We start from the raw sequence: 17,253 nt of genomic DNA, 5'->3' as shown, positions 1-17,253 counted from the left end.
ATTTTGTCTAGCATTTTAGATTTGTTTGCCAGTCTGTGTTCCCTGCTCTCCCCTGCACATACATCCATAAGTGCCTGCATCCTGACAGGATACTTTGCCGCATATGGATGCAGCAGAAGAGGCGTGGCAGACTGCTTTGATTGTTCAAGGGTGCCTCTTAGGAGAACATCAGCAGATGCTCGCCGATCTCAACACCAAGATGGCTCAGTTCGCTGCTATGATGCCGCAGGCCCTCCTAACGTGCCCTAAAGCTCCTCTGAGTCCCATGATCCCACTTCCACACCCTGAGAAGTCCGCCGGGGATGCACTCAGCTGCAAGGGGTTTCTGCTTCAGTGCTCCATGTACACCTCCTCACTCCCACACATCTTGGATGAATGCAAGATCGCTGGATTTCTTTCGTTTTTAACCAGCAAAGCATTACAATGGGCCAGCGCAGTGTGGAGGAGCGGAGGTGAACATGTCACCTCCTACAACAGCTTTCTGGAGTTATTCAAGCATGTGTTCAATCACAAACTGGAAGGAATTGAAGATGGCGAAAGCCTACTCACCATCACCCAAGGTTCAAGGAGAGTCACTGATTATGCCTTAGATTCATGGACTCTTGCAGCCACCAGCGGATGGAATGAGCCAGCATTAAAGGTGGTGTTTTGCCAAGGACTTCACCCCTCAGTACTGAGTGAACTAGCATGCCGTGATGAACATCTTACTCTGGACGCTCTCATTCAGCTACACCATCTGCTATCCAGCCGTCTATCCCTCTGGGAGGAAGCCAAGCCTGCCATGACCTCTGATTCTCCCTCTCCCATGGAAGTTTCTCCTGCTTGCCTGAAATGCTCCAAATGAGATTGGAGAAAGGTGGCGGGCTAGTGCTTCTATTGTGAACTATGGGTGGTAGAAATGGGCAACTGGACTTGCTTGAAGAATCTTCAAGCAAGTCCAGTTGCCCATTTCTACCACCCACAGTTTACTATGACCTGGATGATTGAGAATCTTCACAGACATGCTTCTATTGTGGGAGCTCCAGTCACCCTATCATCCAGTGTCCAGTCCACCCACCACGCATCAGCTCCGAGGAGACCAAGGCTGATTTGGTGAGTCTCATAAGATCACTAAGAGCTCGATCTTTCAAGCTTCCAGTATTACTGAAACTGTCTTCCTCTACCCACATGCTGTCTGTGTTCATTGACTCAGGGGCAGAGGGAAACTTCATCACCAGCTCAGTCATCTAGAGGTTCAATCTGCCCACAAACTTGCTGCAGAGCCCACTCAGCATCTGGTCCATCGATGGAGGCCCCATAGGGGAGGACCTTGTCTCTTCCCGGACCGCTCCTGTGCATATTCAGGTGGGATCTCTTCACTCTGAACAAATCTCACTCTTCGTCACAGCTACCAAGCATTATGTCCTCATCCTGGGCTATCTGTGGCTACAGCTTCATGACCCATTCATCTCCTGGCAGAACAAGGAGATTCTCCAGTGGTCCCTGACATGTTTCCAGAACTTCCTCTGACATCCTCAGTTAAATCTTTCCTCCACCTCTGTAGACAGTCCTCACCCTGACTCCCTGGAAGGGATCCCCACATGCTACCTGGGCCTAGGGGAGGTCTTCAGCAAGGGCAAAGCATGCAGCCTACCCCAACATCGTCCATATGATTGTGCCATCAACCTCCTGCCTGGTACTTCTCCCCCATGCAGCCACATTTACCCTCTGTCCCAGAACAAACAAGCTGCTATGGAAGACTACATACAGGAGGCCCTCAAGCAGGGGTACATATGCCCGTCCACTTCAACAGCGTCAGCAGGATTCTTTTTTGTGGAGAAGAGAGGGGGAAGACTTCATCCATGTATAGACTTTCGAGGACTCAATCAGATATTAGTAAAATACCCGTATCCACTTCCACTTGTGCCCTCTGCATTGGAACAGCTCTGCAGCACCATTATCTTCTCCAAGCTTGACCTATGTAGTGCCTACAACCTGGTCCGCATCTGCAAGGTCAACGAGTGGAAGACCGCCTTCAGTACCAGCACTGGCCATTTTGAGTACTGGGTCATGCCTTATGGCCTCTCTTCAGCGCCAAGCGTGTTCCAGTGCCTCATTAACAATGTGCTGCGAGACATGTTGGAGAGGCATGTCATAGCTTACATCGATGACATCCTCATCTACTCCCCTGACGAAGAGAGTCATCTTAACCATATTCGATCAGTACTCAAACGCCTGTCTAAGAATCAGCTCTATGTCAAGGCTAAGAAGTGTGAATTTCACATGCGTAAGATCTCCTTCCTGGGGTACATCATCAGTGCTGAGAGGGTCAGTATGGACCCCTCCAAGGTAACTGCAGTCACATCCTGGCCCATACCCACCTCGGTGAAGGAGCTCCAACATTTCCTAGGCTTCGCAAACTTTTAGCGTCGTTTCATTAGAGGGTTCAGCACCCTCGTGGCACCCCTGACCTCCCTCCTGAAGAAGGGACCCAAATGCCTCCACTGGAACCCCCAGTCGAAGAAGCCTTCAACAGGCTCAAAACAGCTTTCACTACAGCCCCTATCCTTCAGCATCTGGACCCAACCCAACCTTTCACGGTTGCAGTGGACACCTCCAAGATTGGTATAGGAGAGGTTCTCTCCCAGCACTTCAGCGAAAGGCCCAAGCTCCACCCAGTAGTGTTCTCCAAAAAGATCACTCCAGCAGAGAGTAACTGATGTTGGGAACTGAGAGCTATTGGCCATCAAGCTCGCCTTAGAGGAATGGAGGCATTGGTTGGAGGGGGCCACGCACCCCTTTGTCATTTTTATTGATCATAAAAATCTCAAGTATCTCAAGAAGGCAAAGAGACTGAACCCACACCAAGCCCGATGGGCACTGTTCTTCACCCATTTCAACTTCACGATATCCTATCGTCCTGGCACCAAGAACACCAAGGCTGATGCCCTGTCACACATCTTCAGCCCGTCTCTTCACAACCAGGAATCTCATCCCATCCTGACACCTGAATGCTTCATCCAGGTGATCACTTGGGACCTCGACAAGGAGATAAGGGACTCACAACCACAGAATCCTCCAGTCAACTGCCCACCGGCCCACCTGTATGTCCCTAATCATCTCAGGAGCAGACTTATCACATGGGCACACACTTCTCCTGCCACTGGTCATCCCAGCAGTCATCACACCCACCAACTGCTGCGAAACAAGTCCTGGTAGAACATGCTGACTGAGATCATTTGTTTCATCTCTTCATGCACTGAGTGCATTCAAGCCAAGGTCCCTCAAACTCCTCTGGCTGGCAGACTATGCCCTCTTCCTGTGCCTCAGAGACCATGGTCCCACCTAGCAATCGACTTCATCACAAACCTGCTGCCATCCCAAGGCAACTCCACAGTTTTGGTCATCACTGACTGCTTCTCCAAGGCGCTGAAACTCATCCCGTTATCTTGGCCTACCCACAACATTTCAGACAGCTGAATTATTGTTCCAGCACATGTTCCGATACTTCAGCATCCCAGAAGACATAGTCAGTGACCGTGGCCCTCATTTCATCTCTCATCTGTGGGCCAGCTTCATGGAGTGGCTAGGGGTCTCAGTGAGCCTCACTTTGGGATATCATCCCCAGTCAAATGGCCAGGTAGAGAGAGCCAACCAAGAAATAGGATGTTTCCTCAGAATCTTCTGCATGCAAAACCAAGGGGACTGGGCCCGATTCATCCCATGGGCTGAATACACACAAAACTCTCTCAAGCACTCAGCCACACAGCTTACACCCTTCCAGTGTATGCTTGGCTACCAACCTCCCCTGTTTCCTTGGAACAACTCTCCAGTACGGGTACAGGCCGTGGAAGAGTGGTTCACCCATAGCCAGTCGATTTGGGAGGAAGTTCACCAATGCATCATGTCAGTTAATGCCAAGTACAAGGAATACAGCAATAAGCACCAGAGCAACAACCCCGAGTACTTTCCTGGCAATTGGGTGTGAGTGTTCACCAGGGACCTTAGGGAACCCAACACATGCTGAAAATTACAGGCACGCTACATCAGACCACACAAGGTGTTCCGGTGCATCAGTGAGGTTTCCTATAGACTTGAGCTCCCACCTCACAGTCGTCTGTCACCCACTTTCCATGTCTCCTGGCTCAAAACCTCCATCCAGGGTCCCCTGTCTGAGAACATGCCCACCCCCGACCATCCGTCTCCTGGCCCAGAAGGAGAACCCATCTACCAGGTAAATCGGATCCTAGACTCTAGACGTAGAAGAGGTTAGCTAGAGTACCTGGTAGATTGGGAGGGATATGGACTAGAGGAATGAAGCTGAGTGGGAGTGAAGGACATCCCCACTCCTTACTCAAGAATTTCACAACCAACACCCCAACAAGCCCGCACCCAGAAAGAGGGGGCATCCTAGGAAGAATGTAGCTCCTGGAAGGAGCTCCTCTGGGGAGGGGGTTCTGTCAGTAACGCAATAGAGAGCAACACTTCCAGTCAGACTACAAACATGGCCGATCGGAACTACAACACCCAAGAACCACAGTGCCCTCTATCGCCTGCCTATTAATTACACCTGTCACTCATCTCCTGGTTAATCAGCCCACACTATATAAACACCTCTCTCCCACACTCACTCGATGCGAAGTATCATTCAGTGTCTTACCTGTCATACCAAGCCTTGTTATTCTGCCTGCCTTATCGTGTTCTCGACCCTCGTTATTGTCTCATTCTTGTTACTCTTTAGTCTAGCCCTTATTACTCTGTCTTCCAATTGATCAACCCCTGCCTGTCCCTCGACTTTGATTTCGTCTAGCGTTTTGGATTTGTTTGCCAGTCTGCGTTCCCCGCTCTCCCCTGCACAAACATCCATAAGTGCCTGCATCCTGACACTTACTAATTAACAGCACTGTCCCTTTTTAAAGTCTGCAAAAAAGAAGGGACAACATTTTAATCTGAGTCATGACTTATTTCATGGATTTCCCAGATTTCTTTTTTCTGGTTTAAAGGAAAATGCCTGTATTTTAAGGTCCTGGTCTAGATGGTATTACAAAACCCAGTGTCTAACACTTTTAATTCAAGAAAAATCTGTCAATAATTGTGTCACTTTGGACTTAAGTCACGAACTCTAAATAGTGTGGATGTATTACACACTATACATGTATAGTATCCTATAGTCGATTGCTTGAAATGCCTGATCTACAGTATACCCGAATGAAGCCAGATGATGATGAGGTGTCTGACTTTACATTAATTAGGCTCGTGATCCAGGCTGAGGTCTCAGAAAAAGAAAAAAAACTGAGAAAGTGCTGAATGCTGGAGAAGAGATTGTAAGGTCATCTCAATAATGCTGCATGATAAATACAAGTTATTGACTTTTCTTATCTTAACAAAACACGTGCACTGTAGAGCACGGGCGATTGCTCTAAGACAACGAGGGAGGCTCAGCCTCCTCTAAAAATGACGAACATCGTGTAGGATGAATTGCGCTAGGCTTATGTTATAGCCGACCTTATAACATTGCTATTTCAGATCCAGAATCATAGAAATATATGTGCTCAACCCACTACAGTGCGAAATCATTCCCTTATAACTTTCCCCAGTTCGCCTAATGTGTGCGTGAGTTTTTCCCCCTTGTGACAGCGCGATGCAGCCCAGCCTCAGTGGATTGGGAGCTATGTGCTTGTCAATCTCAAAATGCAAGACGATTATTGGACAAATACTGCGAAAATGCCCGCCCACGGAGTCTCACGGACTCCCAGCCTCAATGGATTTCAACGGCATTTGGGAGCGATGTGCTTTTCAATATCAAAATGCAAGATGGTTATTGGACAAATACTGCGAAAACGCCCGCCCACGGACTCCGAGCCTCACATGGGAGGGACATGGCAGTTTCCGCGAGGAGACTAGTGATTGGTGAAAGCGGCCGGATATTTTCTTTGATTGACAGCTCGTTTCAACTATAGACAGACAGCGGACAGTGTTGCCAGATTGGGTGATTTCCCGCCCAATTGGGCGGCTTTAAGTGCATTTTGGTGGGTTTTGAACATATTTTGGGCTGGATAATGTCAGCAGTATCTGGCAACATCAGTTCAGTCCCATGCGGATTCGCAAGTGCTGTGGTGTATTGTAAGAGATCGGCTTACATTTCGATTTCATTCATTACATACGGTTTCTACCAGCTTTTTTTAGTTTGTATATATTTTCATTGTAAATAAAGTGTAAATATAGTGTTGTCAAGTTTGCTATCTTAGTTCCAGAAATTTTGTTTATTTGAGTGACTGAACTTGAACTTGAGGGGGCTAGTCAGCTAGCAAGAAAACTGCGCACGGATGCCAAGCATTCTTGATTTAATTTTGGCGAAGCCATTTGCCAGTCTTCCTTTCGAGGAAAAAATTAAAATTAAAGAGCAGGGTAGACCAACGCCTCAAATTGACTTGGTGAAAAAGGTCGGGAATAATACTCGTTCCTTTCAGCTCTCCTGGTACGAGAAAGTGAATTGGCTAACAGCAAGTGACCCACATCAACAACAGTAAATAGGCTACTTTAGTAATATGTCATGGATGGACCAAAAATATAGAATCTATTTAAAATGTTTATGCTGAGTATATTATATTGGAATATATGTTTTTCTGGATATGAATTAAACACCGCTACAATTTGGAAAACATTTTTAAACAAAAACACAGCCGAGGTCAATTTTTAAACAACATGCCACAATTTTAAAATATAAAATGTTAAAATATACCCCCCCCCCAACACCACCATCATGTATATTGGACAGTAGGCTAATGGGCCAAAAGAACCTGTTATTTCACAGTTTGTGACCCTGCCAACAATCAGCCAGATCAGAGGGAAGAGTATGGGCAAAATTGATGTGTTTTTTCTTTTAAAATCTGGAAATATTGTAACCGACCAGCCTCCCCTGTTTGAAAGACTACCAGCCGCCACTGCTGTAGAGTATGACCAATAGGGTTTATTTTTGTTTACAATCCTGTTTTGACAGTAAACCATGCAGTTTTCTAAAGATCTATGGTGAAAAACTGTTAAAGTGTAACAAATACTGTATATTGCTGCTTGGAATTGGATTATTTGCTCAAACTGCTGCAGATATACAAAGTTTCCCCTTATCTTTGCTCAATTATATCGACCTTGTAATTTGTGAGCAAGTGAATTTGTTCAATGGTAATTAACTTCACTAATGACCTTCATTAATATGCATATTACTCCATGTCCTATGCTTTAGACTAGTATGTGCATTTGGGTGTGTGTTGAAAGCACTATTTTGTTCTTTTTCCATTACAATGCTGCTGATATTATTAATGCCAATAAACTAATTATGAAAATGTTTATAAAGAACGTACATGCTCTGGAACTGATTGGAAGGAAAAAAAATTCTCTTACAGTGGTGGAGTACTGGATGTCCTTCCAGATAGAAGTCTCCCGGGAGAGATCGGACGCCTCGAACAGGTTGTCCACTTCAACTTCACCAATCATGTCATGCCGGGAGAAGCGATCAAAGTCAAAGACGCTGAGGTGGAGCTTTCTGGCGTGCAGATCATCATAGGGCACTGGGAACTGAAAGACTTCATCAAATGTAGGGTTGAGCGTCTTGCGGTGGACACGCGTCTGGAACTTCTTACGGTCAGGCAGCAGGTAGATCTTGACGTAGGGGTCTGAACTACCACAAAGGTCTTTAGCTGGCAGGTCGAAGGCTTTGAGGACGTGGACCAACAGCGTCTCATTTTCATAGTCGTAGCGCAGTGAGAAGTTGATCTTACCACAAGTCTTGGCACTACCTTTCTTGGCTGACTCTTCACTCTCGAGCATGCTCTGCTTGTAGAGCTCTGGCTTGATGCGGCCAATACTTGTGGGCTTCTCATCCATGTCCACATAATCGTCTCCCAGATCCAGACTTCCTACCTGCATCTGACGGGGCAGGTGACGTTTGAAGGAGCTGTGCCTGGGAGAGAGAGAGAGAGAGAGAGAGAGAGAGATATTCTTAGACAAGGGTCTTAGATGTGAAGCTGAAATTGTGTTCTGTAGCTCACAGTTTGAGGAAACAACTGTTCTGAATCCTAGGGGTTTATTAAAACCATATTACAGTAATATTTATGCACGATATGCAGTGCTTTATTCAAAATGCAACAGTTGTTCTTAGCACCACTGTTATGTGGTAGTGAAGTAAGTTTAGCCTCAGGTGCTTCATATTACTTTCACAGCAAAACACATTCATATCCAATATAATGTGATGGTCTTTGAGACCAGTATTATGTGTCAAAATGCTAATTAATAACTGCAAATATATTTTGCACTGAACAAAGATTAATGATCTCCCAGGTAACTGAATATGGATTAAACATCAACCAATTAATTGAAAAAGTGCAAAGTGGGAATATGTCCCAATTAAATGCCAGACGGTTTACTAATTACTTACAGATTAAAAATAGTGTTTTGGGTTCTCTTGTGGAACTTTTGTCAATACAAGCCAAATCTGTAATTACCATTATAAATAATTACATGTATGGTATTTTTTTCACAGCCAGCCATTTATGCCACAGTGCTGTTGAATTCTCAAATCTGATCGGTCAGACGGTACCGATTAACTTTCTTTAACAGCAACTCTGACACTAGTGCAGGTTGCAAGGCCTGTTCTAATACTTAATCACTTTTAATGTAACAGCTAGTAGACAGGGACTTACAATTATTGATATGATTCAGTTTTCTGTAAGGAGATGTTTACTTAATATTTATGGAAGGATTCTCCAATGTCAGTGTCCTTTCTGGTCTCTTTGTTTTAAACTGCATCTTTTTTTGTCTTATAAACATAAAGCGAAAGAGAGGCTGGTGAGGTAATGACTTGTTTTATCGCTGCCATAACATAAATAATATTAAGGACTCACTTGTTTTATTGATGCTCCACAACAATGAATGTAACTATAAATGGAAAAATGTTATACTTTTATAATCATTGTCAAATACAGTAGCTCTGGTATAAGAGGAATAAAACACTCTTGGACATGCTGTCATTGGAAAATAATAAAATTCAGGATGGGAACAGTAACTCTGCTTCACTCTGAGCTGAGGCATTGATTATGTTCCTATAACAGCACAGCCTGGTGTGTTATATTCTTTACTTGTTTAATATCTGCCACTGATTCTTAAATGATTATTAAGTCAAACTTAAAGGTGTAGTAAGCAATTTTACTTAAAGTTAGGTGAAGCTTGCTGTTTTAAGACTCAGAATAAAAAAATACAGCATTTTTCTTGAGTGTTCCCAATAAATCCATGCCTCCTTGCCTAGGAGAGCTGAATGATAGTGAAATAAGGGAGTTTTCTGAATTGACAGCAACATGACTAACAGGCAGGGATGTTAGTGATGCCTTGGTATTCTAATTGGTTAGATGTTGCTGGATAACATCATGGATTTCTCTCTTGCTTAGAGGTCTGTGGAACCACAGAGACTAGAGGGTGGGTTTTTTTCTTTTTTTTCTTTTTTTTAACTCTGAGCAGATAGTTTATTGACAGTTAAGGAATGTAGGGAAAAGGCAGAAAAATACAGAAAAGTATTTTGACCCAACCTTTAACTTCCATATATAAATTCTTTAATCAAGGCTTGAAGTTATTTGAAGTGTCAGACTGGGTTTAAATGCAAGTGCAGGGCTTTATCAAATGAAGAATTTAAATCCAAAAGGACGAACCAAAAATCAAAGCCTATAGACAGGAAAGCATCAGGTAATCAGTGGATAGATTGAACTAGGCGACATTATTCAAAAAAAAAAAAAACTTATAACAACCTTAATTTAAACTAACACGTCTTCTCTTTAACTCCAATTGTCAGTACATGTTTTGGATATTGAACTCTGATTTACAGTATATGTTTTCAAAAATTTAACTTAAAGTAATCCATGTCTTGATGACTTGTGAGTTTTGTCTGGGTTGTCAATGTTCATTTAACTCATGTCTGTAAATTATAAAGTTAGAAAAGGGAAAGTGGGAGGAGGAGGAGGAGGAGGAGGAGTGAAGCTGACAGAGAAACTGCCATGATTCAGAAGTGATTCAGTGTGAGGTTTAAGGAAACTGGCAAACTTGTCATTATTAGACAGGATGAGAAATACATCCAAGTAGAAGCTATTTAAAAACATTAGTAATCTCAAAATAAAATACCAGTAGATGTGAATATCGTTGAATTTTCTTTAACTTGAAAGTGTGAGTGGAAACAGTGAGGAAGTTTATGTTTATTTAATAAGAAATTCAATTTCTGTAGCACCTTTCACAATCCCAAAGTATTTGACAAGATCATGTGAGTTTTCTTGAATGGATAATGTAACAATAAGTTGTTTTACATTACATTACAGGCATTTAGCAGACACTCATCCAGAGTGACGTATAACATACCCAGAGAAGCCTGGGGAGCAGTAGGGGGTTAGATGCCTTGCTCAAGGGCACTTCAGCCATTCCTACTGGTCCAGGGAATCAAACTGGTGACCTTTTGGTCCCAAAGCTGCATCTCTAACCATGGCTTAACTCAGTATCAATTTGAAACAACACATGATCTTTAGTTAAATAACTTGTACAGATTTAACATTTTGTGTTGAAGCAAAGGTTGTCTTCCAGTTGAGTTTACTCACATTTTTAAGGCAGCAGGTGAACTTTTGTTTCTAAGTTTAACCAGTTTGAATTTTTTTTAATAACACAGTCTAGGCAGAACTTGCTAAAGCTGGGGGCCAATACCAGAAGAGCTTGCTCAGTAGCCTCACTACCACCATGCTAGATGTGAGACTGCAAAAATCCAATCAAACTCTGGGTTATTTATGAAAAGTGTGCTAATTGGTAACAGGTGGCTGTGATTAGAAGTCTGCAGAACTGGCTCGTAGTAGTGATTTATGTGATTTTATATCCCTCATCAAAAAAATCCCATACAGGAATTGGCCAAGGGTGGCTCATGTGACATAAATACTTCCACTATTGATTAACCAATGTATCTCATGACATAAAAAATAAAAAAAATGGATATGGTATGAGTCAGTCATAGTATATCCTGGATATACCATAAACTGATGTCACAATTTCAAGCTATAGGGCCAACTCAAGTCACAGCTGTGGCTCCATTAGCAGTTCTGTGTGTAGATCTATGTATCATGATCATGCCTAATGAGGCAGAGTTAGGGCCTCTGCATGCTCTTGCGACAAGGCTTTCGCAGATAGCTTTTCACAGACAGCTGTAATTTATCGTTGAGCGGGGAGTAATAGGCATGCGCGATGTTATTCACCGCCACAACGTAAGGGGGCGCGAAGTCGCGAAATCGCTAGGAGTAGTTGGTGGGTGTGGTTAGTGGAGTGTTTATCCTCCGGTTACTTAGAATGACTAGAACTGGAGTCGTATAGATGTACGTACTTCCTCACTTCCTCGATCACCCGCTCTTCGTGCTGCTCCATCTTCGCTCGTGTTTTTAAAAATGGCGGTCGTGAAAACAAACCAAACCGGGAAAGTAGGGAAGCGGAAGTGTGTGTACAGCGGATGTAGAGTGGACCAATCAGAGCCCTCTTGTCTGCGAAGCTGTCTGCGAGGCTTCTGCGGTGGTCACAATTTTTGGGAGGTGCGCGCAGAGCGTCTGCGAAGGTGGGGGGGCTACGCAGACGCTGTCTGCGACGCTATCTGCGAGGACTGGGTTGTCAGCATAAATTGGCCTTTAGAGTGCTCACATTTTTTTCAGGTTTATTTCTAATTATTTGTCGTTAACACTTTTAGTTTGGATTTTTTTGACAAGTGCATGGTATATTTGATAAATCAAATATACCATGCACTGAGAGGCACTGGTAATTATGGATTCTCTTCGGTGACTGGCATCATACTACTTTCTTTGGGGCTACACCGTTCACAAAATAGTACTATGCCAGTCACCTCAGCGAATTCATAATTTCAACCGGAGCATTTCAGTGCATGGTATATTTGATTAATGTTTGTCATTTTGGGGGAAGCCATGGCCTAAAGGTTAAAGAAGCAGCTTTGGGACCAAAAGTTTGCTGGTTCAATTCCCTGGACCAGCAGGAATGGCTAAAGTGCCCTTGAGCAAGGCACCTAACCCCCAACTGCTTCCTGGGCTGCCCACTGCTGTGGGTATGTCAGGGTCTTGTTGTACGTCACTCTGGATAACAGCGTCTGCTAAATGCCAGTAATGTAATGTTTGGCTGAGGATTTTGGGAAATGGAGTTCATGTTGGTCAGAGGCATATCTGTAGGGGATTTTGGGTTTAAACCCCCTGAGCACCAGTCAAAAGTTTGGCCACACTTACTCAGCACTATGAATGGGTAAATATGTCCAAACATTTCACTGGTACTGTATATTCTGACTGTTCAAACATTTTATTTGGATTAACACTACAAACATACAGCATATCTAATTATCTGTATACCCTATGTACAGTGGCATGCAAAAGTTTAGGCACCTTTACTGAAAATGTCTGTTACTGTGAATAGTTAAGTGAGCAGAAGATGAACTGATCACCAAAAGGCATAAAGGTAAAGACGACACATTTCTTTTCAGAGTTTTCTGCAAGATTTGTGTATTATTTTTGTTTTGTACAGTTGGAGAATGAAAAAAGAAAAGGAACACCATGCAAACGTTTGGGCACCCCAATACATTTGAGTTCTCAGGCAACTTTTACCAAGGTTCCAGACCTTAATTAGCTTATTGAGCTGTAACTTGTTCAAATTCTTCATTAGGAAAGGTCAGATGATGCAGATTTCAAAGCTGTATAAATTCTCTGACTCCTCAAACTTGTCCCTAAAATCAACAGCCATGGGCTCCTCTAAGCAACTCCCTTGCATTCTGAATAATAAAATAATTGATGCTCACAAAGCAGGAACAGGCTACAAGAACGTAGCAAAGTGTTTTCAGGTAGCCATTTCCTTAGATTGTAATGTTATCAAGAAATGGCAGTTAACAGAAACAGTGGAGATCAAGGTGAGGTCTGGAAGATGAAGAAAACTTTCTGAAAGAACTGCTCATTGGATTGCTAGAAAGGCAAATAAAAAAACCCTGTCTGACTGCAAAAGACCTTCAGAAAGATTTAGCAGACCCTGGAGTGGTGGTGCACTGTTCTACAATGCAGCGACACCTGAACAAATATGACCTTCATGGAAGAGTCATCGGAAGAAAACCTTTCCTGCGTCCTAGCCACAAAATTCAGCATCTGAAGTTTGCAAATGAACATCTAAATAAGCCTGATGCATTTTGGAAACAAGTCCTGTGGACTGATGAAATCAAAATAGAACTTTTTGGCCACAATGTACAAAGGTATGTTTGGAGAAAAAAGGGTGCCAAATTCCAGGAAAAGAACACCTCTCCAACTCTGAAGCATGGGTGTGGATCGATCATGCTTTGGGGTTGTGTTGCAGCCAGTGGCACAGGGCACATTTCATTGGTCGAGGGAAGCATGGATTCGAATAAATACCAGCAAATTCTGGAAGCAAACATCACACCATCTGTAAAAAAGTTGAAGTTAAAAAGAGGATGGGTCCTACAATAAGACGATGATCCAAAACACACCTCAAAATCTACAATGGAATACCTCAAAAAGCACAAGCTGAAGGTTTTGCCATGGCCCTCACAGTCTCCTGACCTAAACATCATTGAAAATCTGTGGATAGAGCTCAAAAGAGCAGTGCATGCAAGACAGCCCAAGAAACTCATAGAACTGGAAGCCTTTTGCAAGGACGAATGTGTGAAAATCCCCCAGGTAAGAACTGAAAGATTATTAGCTGGTTACAAAAAGTGTTTACAAGCTGTGATACTTGCCAAAGGGGGTGTTACTAGGTACTAACCATCAGCGCTCGAAACTAACGGTGTCCCGATGTCCCGGGGACCATAAAAAATGTCATCGGGACACAAAATTATCATATCTGGGACAATCCCGGGACAATGGAAAAAAAATAGATCTAGAAAAAAAGTTCTACATTAATATTATTTACAAAGCCGTAACACATACGTAGACATTCACCTAATTTGTCAATTTTAATTTTAAAACGTTAACAGCGAAAAATACATAGTAGCTACACTTTCGATGCACCTGCATCCGTAGGCTACAGAGCGGCGCATTCTGTTCTAGAATCTTCGGCCGGAGTCCGCGTTATATGGACTTGGAATGGAATTGCTACCGCACACGCTGCGCCGACTCTTGCCAGAACAAAAATGCTGAAGTGGTTGAAGCGGACCGACCGCGGGGAAGAAACTGAAAGCCCAGACATAACGTCTCCGGGACCTTCAGGATCCAAAGTGTCATCGCCTGGTCTGCAGGCAACGCTAGCAACTGAATGAACTTAATGAACACTGTTAGACACGTTATAAAATACAACAGGAATAATGTGGATGATATTGACGGAAGATACCGTTCAACAGAATAAGTGAGTTTTCTTGGTGTCTTTCTAGTTCAGAAAGTTTAATCAGTCAGCAGCACAACTAGGCTCGGACCTGGCACTATGCTGATGTTGCTAACATTTGCACCCGGCAGCGAAAGTTCATAAAATGGATAACGGAAAGTTCATAAAAATGGATAACGGAAAGTTCATAAAAATGGATAACGGAATTTTCATAAAAATGGATAACGGTAATGGATAACGGAAAGTTCATAAAAATGGATAACGGTAATGGTGAAAATGATAAGTTGGCCTTATAAGTGCCAACAGATATTCAAGGTATAAGTAGATGAAATGAACATAAAAGGGGTCTTATTTTCAGCTAAAGTGTACTGCAGATGTAGGGAGTTGAAACATTTTCTGAATGAGCTAGTTGGCCCCTTTAAATAAACGGGTATCTATTCATACAGTGAGATCGCCAAAGTTTAATAAACTGAAAATGCAATAACTGTAATTTTGAAGTAGATGATGTATTGGACATGTGTCGCTTGTGTCTTGTGACTTATTGTAAAAATGATATAAAGGGTTCAAAATTGCATAGTTACAAATATAATAGTAACTTCATATGATAATATTAACCACTGGTTATTTCAGAGAGGAAAAAAATGGGGACACTATTGCTTCCATTCGGGACAATACAACACAGAATTCGGGACCACTGGGGGACACAAAGAAAAAAAGTTAATTTCGAGCCCTGCTAACCATGCAGGGTGCCCAAACTTTTGCTTTGGGCCCTTTTCCTTTTATGTCATTTTGAAAATGCAAAAGATGAAAATAAAAAAATTGTTTTTGCTTAAAATATAAAGGGAATGAGTCATCTTTAACTTTATGCCTTTTGGAGATCATTTCATCTTCAACTTGCTTAACTGTTCACAGTAACAGCAATTTTGACCGGGTGCCCAAATTTTTGCATACCACTGTATAATGAGCTGTGCTATATGTTTGCTACATTACCCACCCAAATAAATATTTGGAACATCCACCTTTCCATCCAGTCATTATCTATACCGTTTATCCATTGAGGGTCATGAGGGAAGCTGGAGCCAATCCTAGCTGACTTCGGGTGAGAGGCGGGGTATGAATGATGTTCATAAAAGGTAAATGAAGATGACATCTAATGAGCATATCCCATGAAAGGGTTGTCTCACCCTTCTCAGAAGCCTCTGCACCAACTAGCATCACCATTTTTATCCATGGATATTCCACTGTTTGAAACACAATCCACAACATTGTGGTGACATTCAAGGCCATAGATCAGAAAGCGTGACAGGAAATTGAAAATGTTTTGCCAAAGTAAATATATTTTAAATTATTTTGACCAATTCTTTCCATTTTCGTATGGTTGTTCTGTTGTAATAAACCAGAAACAGCCTCGGCTGTCTCATAGGCGTCCACAAAGAAAAGAAAAGATCTACTATTCTATATATTCTACACAAAACTTCCATGTATGACACATAGATGAAGAAAAAGTTTGAGATAGATTTTGAGGATCATTCATGATTAATGAATTTTACAATTTTGCTGTACAGAATGCTAAAGGAGTAGCAGTCATGTGATTTCAAAACAAACAACAAACTGGATTCTGGGAAGGATGAGCTGGCCCCTTTAATTTGTTTAATCACATTTTACTGGCTACCAGCTGATATTGTTAGGGGTGGTGGAGGTGTGGTGAGATAGGATCCAAAAGCAGAACACAGACAGTTATCCAATAAATAAGGTGATTTAATCCAGGGAAAAAGGGCGTGGCAAAAAGGTAAACAAACAGGACAAGAAACAAATGGCAAAAATAGTTCAGGGAAAAAAAGAGACAAAAAACTTGACAAAAACACGAGACAGGCAAGGCAAAAATGCTAGTGCAAAAAAACATGAACAAGAATGCTAGTGCAAAAAAACATGAACAAGAAAAAAAAAAAACCTTAGTGCAAAAAACCATGAACCATAAAAATAGCTAGAGCAAAAAAACATGAGATGCAAAAAGGCACAGAAACGGCTAGAGTAGCAAACGAGATGTTCTGGCGAAGTCAGAGTCTGAGAATGGCTTATTTATAAGCAGCGGTGAAATCCAGTAAGTGAATACAGGTGAGATGGAATTCCCATCCCGGATCCGGATCGGCGCTGGTGTGAGAGATCCGTAATCTCCAGAGTGGATGTCCAGGTCGGAGCATGACAGTATCCCCCTTTCAACGAGCGCCTCCAGGCGCTTTAGGAAGAGCGTAGGGGTGTTGCTGGAAGTCGGAGATGAGGGTTGGGTCCAAGACGAACCTGGCAGAGACCCAACTCTCCTTGGGACCGTAACCTTCCCAGTCCACCAGGTACTGGAGTCCTCTTCCTCACCGCCGCACCTTCAGCAGCTTTTTGACCGTGTAGGCTTCGCCACCATCAATGAGCCTGGGAGGAGGAGGAGGGGGTTTGGAGGGTGGGAACAAAGAACTAGAGACCAGAGGTTTAAGCTGTGACACGTGGAAAGTGGGGTGAATACGTCGCATGGTGAGCGGTAATGCCAGTCTGACGGAACATGGATTGATTACTTTGCTGATGAGGAAGGGTCCTAGGTATCTGGGGGCCAGCTTGTCGGCCTGCCTCTTGGATGCTAGGGCAGAGCAAATGAGTCTTCTCCGGGCCAATACCCACATCCTCCTGCAGTGGCATATGAAGGTCTGGGCTGAGGGTACAGCGACCTTCTCCTCTTGGTTGGGGAAGAGGGGTGGTTGGTAACCTAGGGAGCACTGGAAGGGCAAAAGACCTGTGGCAGATGAAGGGAGAGTGTTGAGTGTACTCAACCCAAGGTAAGTACTTACTCCAAGAACCGGCATCCCTGGACGACATGCACTTGAGTGCCACCTCCAAATCTTGATTTGCCCA

At 43.2% G+C, this 17,253-nt stretch overlaps 1 protein-coding gene across 1 annotated transcript in view; it reads right to left on the bottom strand.

Moving 5' to 3' along the window:
* The window catches only part of syt6a (synaptotagmin VIa), a 255,067-nt gene that overhangs the window by 45,141 nt on the left and 192,673 nt on the right, over positions 1-17,253 (bottom strand). The window contains exon 3 of the mRNA XM_060937504.1: positions 7,378-7,936. Coding sequence (XP_060793487.1) covers positions 7,378-7,936 — 559 coding nt within the window. The remainder of the gene's footprint in view (positions 1-7,377; positions 7,937-17,253) is intronic.

Source organism: Neoarius graeffei, chromosome 13, assembly GCF_027579695.1.
Source record: "Neoarius graeffei isolate fNeoGra1 chromosome 13, fNeoGra1.pri, whole genome shotgun sequence".
In the NCBI taxonomy this organism is placed as follows: Eukaryota; Metazoa; Chordata; class Actinopteri; order Siluriformes; family Ariidae; genus Neoarius; species Neoarius graeffei.
The sequence above is the reverse complement of the archived record's forward strand: the minus strand, read 5'-3'. Positions and strand labels throughout refer to the sequence as shown.